Consider the following 6,629-nt stretch of genomic DNA (forward strand, 5'->3'; position numbering starts at 1 on the left):
GGGTCTAATAACTTGTTGTTTGTCTCTAACAGATGGCATTGAATTCACCATTACATTATCTCTACCAAGCTATCCCAAAAAATAACAAAGTTAACATTCTCAGTGATTACATATTAACATATGCTAGTTATCTTGTTAATATAGTAAGAGCGTATATTATACAACCTCAATATTAGGTGCAGGTGCTAACTGAAAAGTATTAATTTTCTCTAATTGATTTGGGATTACTTATCCTTTCTTGAGATTAAATATATAAAAAAATAAGCTATGTGAAAAAATATGTAGTAAGATTAATTATAAAAAAATAAGTTATGTGTACAAAATCTAATTATCATAACTATTTTAGTCAAAACAGCACAATTAATCAGAGTTCAGTTTGAATATATAGAATTCAGCTCAGTAATGCAACAATGGAGAACAATAAAAAAATTCAAGCCAACCTTTGTTCACCCTAATCTTGTGCAAAACTCAATGCATTAACTAAAACAAAATAACAGATACAAAATGCCACCCCCAAATTCTAGAATTAAAAAATGGAGAAAATACATGTTTCCAACATCAAAAAAATAAAAAACAATAGTTCAAATTCAGCAAATTTTTTAATACTCTAAACTCATTATTCTTTACCTATGCAACCTTCAACTTTCGTTGACGTCGTCAAGGAGTCAGTTACTGACACCGTCAAGGAATATCCATCACTGACGTCATCGGATCCCTTTCCTTGTGCCTTGTCAGCAATACTCTAAAAGGTCCACTCAGCAACACCACCATGTACTCTGTCCCAGATTCGCCTTTTGGAGGGAGAAGAGAAAAAGATTTTAGGGCTTTCTGCAAATAGAGACGAAGGATTTGGGAAAAGTACTCAACAAACCATTTTGAAATTATTAAAACAGCAACGTTTTGGTTGAAAGAAAAAAGATGTATCGATTCCTGTCCATCTTTCACTAGCTATCATGGCATTTAATGGACAACTCATCGACACATCATCAACGTTAAGTGACACGTATGACACTTTCATTAATCCTTGACACAGGAGATGACGGAATGACCTCCACGTCTCACGGTACACTATGACAGGGACCAGGTGGTCTCAATTTTTTGGACAAGGATCGCTTTGTCCTTCGGGGTAACGAACAGGGACCAAGTTAGGACTTTACTCTGAAATAAAAACTACAAATGAAGAAGTGGAAGAGCTTACCCTCATTAATCATCCAAAACATCTTGTTGTGTCAATTCAATCCTTATAAATCAAAATGGCATCATTTTAGGGGGGGGGGATGATTTGTCGTTTAATGTTACATGTGACTAATTGTAAGTTAATACTCAAAATGACCCTTAAAATTTGATCCTCGATTCAATTTAGCCCTCTAATTTTCAATTGACCTGAATTGTGTCCTAAAACTTTAAGGTGTGACTCAAGTTGGCCCCTCCATCTATTTTTGTTTCTGGAGAATTGATGTGGCACGATTAAACAACGTCGTTTTGTTGTTTGCGCCTAAACAACATCGTTTAACTCCCCCCTTTCTTCTTCCTACTCTTCCTTAATTTGATAATTAAATCCCCCTCCCCCTCTTCCTTCCTTCCCTACTTCTCACCCTAAGATAAACAGGATAACTTGTTGATCCAACCATGATGAGCTTGAACTTATGTTGTTTTAATACCAAGATGGCTTGATTCCTGTTGGATCTTCTAGTGGTTCTTCAGCAATAACAATGCATGCTCAATTGATTCTAATAACCTCCCTTTCTTTGATGAAATAGCATCGCCGCCCTACAACGCTGCTGTTGGGGTTTACGTATCGGTGACTCCAAGTTTCGTTCCCAAAGTTTACACTTTTGAAGCTTCTTCTATGGCAATGCAGCATCATGATCATCATGTGTACCATCACCATCATGAACCAGAGGATCATGAAATAGGGTACAAGTGATAACAACCTTCATCAGTTGTAGCAGAAGCCACAACAGTAGCCACTACCGACACTGGCTTTCATAAACCCATACGTTTGTGACTATTTTGGGTCTCATCAGTAGTATTTCGGTGTCAAGTGTGAACCTCCTTTTGGATGGGGTGGCGGCATCAAGAATCCCTTCAGATTCTCTCAGATAATGCACCATAGGCTCCCGGCAAATGCACCTAGGGATATGGCAGCAATGGCATTTGCTGCTGCCGTCATCGTTGCTAACACTGGCCAGTTTCCTTAGTGTATGTCTCCGATGAGAAATGGTGGTGATCATTATGCATTTAGATGCAATAACAACGTCATTTATCTTAGGGAAAGAAGAAGGGAAGAAAGGAAGAAGGAGGGAGGATTTATTGATCAAATTAAGTAGGAAGAAGAAGAGGGTGAGTAAAACAACGTTTTTAGGTGTAAACAACAAAATAATGTCGTTTAATTGTCCAATGTCATTTCTCCGGTGACAGAAATGGACGAAGTGGCCAACTTGAGTCACGCCTTAAAATTTTAGGGTATAATTTGAGTCAATTAAAAATTGGAGAGGTAAATTGAATCAAGAATCAATTTTCAGAGGCCATTTTGAGTATTAACTCGACCAATTGTTAACAGAAATGGTTAATCCATTGACAGAAGGACAAACGCAATTAATTTTATATTTTTTAAAGACTAATTTGGTTGAAAAAATCATTTTAGAATGAATGTAATAAATGACTCATTTTTTAAAGACTAATTTGACACTTAAGTCTATTAAAAAATTAAATATTTAGAGTTTTTTATATATAAAATAAGATCTTAATTTCTATTCAAAACAAAATACATTCTAATACCACAACTAATGAGTATAAAACAAAATTATTATTTTTAAATAGTTCTTTTTGGCATTATCATCAAAACTGTAATGAAATCACTTCTCCCAAAATCTTAAACTCATATTTAAGAAAGAAAAATAAGACGAGAAACGCGGAGGTGAATCACGCTGAGCCAAGTTGCCAAAATTGAGGAGCTACTGTCAAATGAAAAAAAGAGTTAGCTGGAAAAGAGACACGCGGCACAAGATCTACGAATTCAGGTAAGAGAACATATTATTAGTGAAAGATTAGAAGGCTTTGCATGGTAGTTAAGTAGTGGTACATTCATTCTCTTTTTCTTTGTGATAGATACAAGAGTAACAAAAGAAGCAGAGAATGAGAGTGGTAACTTACTATTGAAGAAAACAGAAAGTAGAATATATTGGTGTATGATACAAAGAGAGGCACTCCACTTATATAACAGATAGAAAGAGCACTAAAATACTATCTAAATAACAAACTTTCTAACAACCTTTAACAACCTATAGCTATCCCTTCTCACCATTTTCAGTATTACTCTCAATAATCTGTTAGTAGGGGAATTTACAAACAATTCAGTATATGAAAAGTTATTATCGTGTAAATACACATGTCTAAATAGAAATAATCTGTCAGTTTTAGTCGAGGTTCAGAAAACCAGATCGATCATCAAACCGCTCTAGTCACTGATTCACTGGTTCACTGGTCTAATCGGTTCAACTGGTGATTCAACCGAAAAACCGTTTTAGAATAGAAATAATAAATAAATTATAAATACACATCCTAAAATATAATTATAGTCTAATATAAATCTTAAAATATCTTCGAAATTTAAAACACTACATAAAATATCATCAACCAAATAGATATGATCTTATTAACATCCAAACTCAAAAGTTAAATAGTATTAAAAGCATATCTAAATATTAAATTCCAACATCATGGTTTATCAATCGTCAAAATCCGCAAGAACTTGTTGCAAATCTGCTTCGGTGGGATGATCTTCACCTTCATTCCCACCCTGTTGAGCAGAAGAATCAAGAGATGCAGCATAAAGACCACTACTACCACTGCCACTTTGATATAAATCAGCATCAATTTCACCTAATAAAATAGACATGTTATCATTATATTATAAACTAACAACATTCTAATAAATCATTAGAAACTAAATATACTATACTCACACAATAAGTCATCCACATTACTAGAAAGATCAAGCTCTTTCTCTACAACCTCTTCAGTCACCCAAAAGTCAAATTGACTGATGCTTTCATAATCAATTGGATCATATTGTGTCTTTTGCTTTCTTTTTTCTTTTTCCTTCCTAAAAAGTTAAATACAATATATGAAGATTTAATAATTTACAAATTTGTTATGATAAAGATTACAAATGAAACAATATGGTATTTCATGAAACATATATTACCTGGATTTAAGATGCAAATTATAGGTAACATAAACAATGTCATTCAGTTTATCATGCTCCAATCTATTTCTTCTTTTTGTATGAATATGGTAAAAAAGACTCCAATGTCTCTCACACCCAGAAGAAGCATATGCTTGGCTAAGAATGCAAACATCTATCTTTTGTAAACATGGAACAGAGCCTCCGAATAACCTCCACCATTCATCTACCAATTATAAAACCATAACATATTAGAAGATATCAATTAAGAACATAGGAGCATAAAACAAGTTACTATTAATTAAACAAATATTCAGCCATATTCTTATCAGGCTTAAGCTCAGATGCAGCTCGAATAGCTTCTTGTCTATCAAAACTTTCCTTCCGATCTCTATATAAATGTATTTCTTTCATTGCCTGAACTGAATCCAAATTGTTACACTTGCAATACAAGGTAACAGGATCAAGCAAACCTCGCATAACGTCAGGTGCTTCTTTATAATTTTCATTAAAAAAGAATTTAGGATTCAGGAAGTAAGCTGCCGCATGAAGATCTTTCTTCAAATGCTTGTCCCATCTTGAGTTGATAATATCTGTGTACGGCTAATATGCAGTCTTGGATTGCCTAAACATCTCCTTAATTGCATCTTCTGCCCTTAGCATTCCTTCATAAACATATCCCAAAGATGTTTTGTCATCAGCATCAACAACCCTCAGCAAGTAAATTAGAGGGCCCACAAGTTTACATACAGTAAAGTAATCATCCCAAAATTTACAATCCAGAATAATAGCACTCATAACTCTACCAGTAGCACTCCTTCCTAATTTGTGATCAGTAAAAATTGAATCTACAACCAATGCTTGCAACTCCTTTTTACGGTCAAAGATGCTCTTCAATGTGATAAACACAGTTGCAAAATGGGTTGCACCAGGACGTACAATTTCTCTTCAATGAGGTTTTTGTAAAAAATAAAATTAAGGCAATGAGCAGCACATGGTGACCAATAGATATGATCATATTTTCTATTGATAAGCCTACTAGCAGCAACATAATTTGCCACATTGTCAGTCACAATATGCACAATATCATTAGAGCCAATCCATTCAATCACCTCAGAAAACAAATTACACAAGTGTGAAGCATTTTTTACCATACTGGAAGCATCTACTGATTTCACGAAGCACAAACCTTTAGAACAATACACCAAGAAATTGATTAACGTTCTTTGTCTTTGATCTGTCCAACCATCAGCCATGAGGGTACATCCATTTTCCTTCCATGCACTCCTATAGCTATCAACTAGCATTTGACTTTCTCTTTTAAGATCAGCCAACAAATAAACCCTTAACTTATCATAAGAAGGCCCCTTGTAACCAGGTCCAATACCAGCAACACCATCCAACATATCTTGGAAATATGGCGACATCACAGCATTAAATGGAATTTTACAATCCAAAAGCCACCGAGCAAACCGTTTATTAACCTCGTGTATCGCCTCTTTGTTTTGCAGAACACTTTTAATACTTGGTTGAGCTCCTGGAGTTGTTCTTGGTGCAAACATAGGAGGAATGACTTTAGCTTTTTTCTTTGAATCGCCTCCAACTCCTTGCTGACTGGAGGTACGCTGCTGTTCCTGTTCTTCTCGAGCGATTGCCTCATCAATTGCATCCTCTACCTCATCACCACCCTCTTTAACAAAACTTACTTTTCTTTTCTTTTTGTTGGTCTAAATTTCTTTCAACAAACTTTCCATCTGTTTTTCCACATCATATGGAACTTTAGAATATTTTTTCATGTCTCCAGTAATCTTTGCTAGATGTTTCTTCATCCTGTGAATTCCACCTCCACTGAAAAACCTGTAGACAAAATAAACATTGATATTGTGGTTTTTCATTCACCATTTGTAGAGCAACATATTTCCAAGCTAAATCTGCTTTTCCCCTAAGGTTAGAAGAACCTTGTGACTGACTATCGTTAGCACTACGAGAATTAGGATTAGCAGCATCATTCGAAATAGGATTATTGACAGGCATGTTATTAATTACTCACAGAAGCATTGTTATCAACAGTTGCTTCTTGATTAATACTATTTTTTATAACTGAAATTAATAAAATAGATATGAAATTAAAAATAGCCACAAGCCCACAACACAACACAATGAACATTAACAATTTTGCCTACAGCAATTCTGTCTACAGCATTCAACCAGTCAACAATATTGCAAAACCGAATAAGTTTCCAGCATTAACAAAACAGAGTAACAAATTAACAATTTGCTACAGCATTCAGCGAGTCAACAATATTGCAAAATAGAGTAAGTGTAAAAGTGCAAAAGTGCAAAACAGTATTAAGCCAGTTAACAATTTGCTACATCATTCAGCTAGTCAACAATTACAAAGCAGCAAAAGCGCAAAACACTAAAACACCAGTAGCCCTCT

The 6,629-nt window shown here is 34.7% G+C and overlaps 1 protein-coding gene across 1 annotated transcript; it reads right to left on the bottom strand.

Annotated features, from left to right (window-relative positions):
* Nucleotides 1–4,792: 4,792 nt before the first annotated feature.
* On the bottom strand, nt 4,793–6,223 carry LOC112728537 (uncharacterized). The gene is made up of 3 exons (XM_025778714.1): nt 6,089–6,223; nt 5,225–5,916; nt 4,793–5,135 (listed from the first exon to the last, which is right to left on the bottom strand). Exons 1-3 carry the CDS (start codon nt 6,221–6,223, stop codon nt 4,793–4,795), a joined length of 1,170 nt encoding a protein of 389 aa, XP_025634499.1.
* Nucleotides 6,224–6,629: the final 406 nt, after the last annotated feature.

Source organism: Arachis hypogaea, chromosome 2, assembly GCF_003086295.3.
Source record: "Arachis hypogaea cultivar Tifrunner chromosome 2, arahy.Tifrunner.gnm2.J5K5, whole genome shotgun sequence".
Classification (NCBI taxonomy): Eukaryota; Viridiplantae; Streptophyta; class Magnoliopsida; order Fabales; family Fabaceae; genus Arachis; species Arachis hypogaea.

Bases quoted from the DNA above. Each gene is read 5' to 3' on its own strand.
- LOC112728537 (XM_025778714.1), bottom strand. From the start codon at position 6,223: ATGCCTGTCAATAATCCTATTTCGAATGATGCTGCTAATCCTAATTCT. The intron at 5,917-6,088 runs GTGAATGAAAAA...AAAGAAATTTAG, and splicing joins AATATGTTGCTCTACAAATG to ACCAACAAAAAGAAAAGAAA. The intron at 5,136-5,224 runs GCTTATCAATAG...ACCTCATTGAAG, and splicing joins AATTATGTTGCTGCTAGTAG to AGAAATTGTACGTCCTGGTG.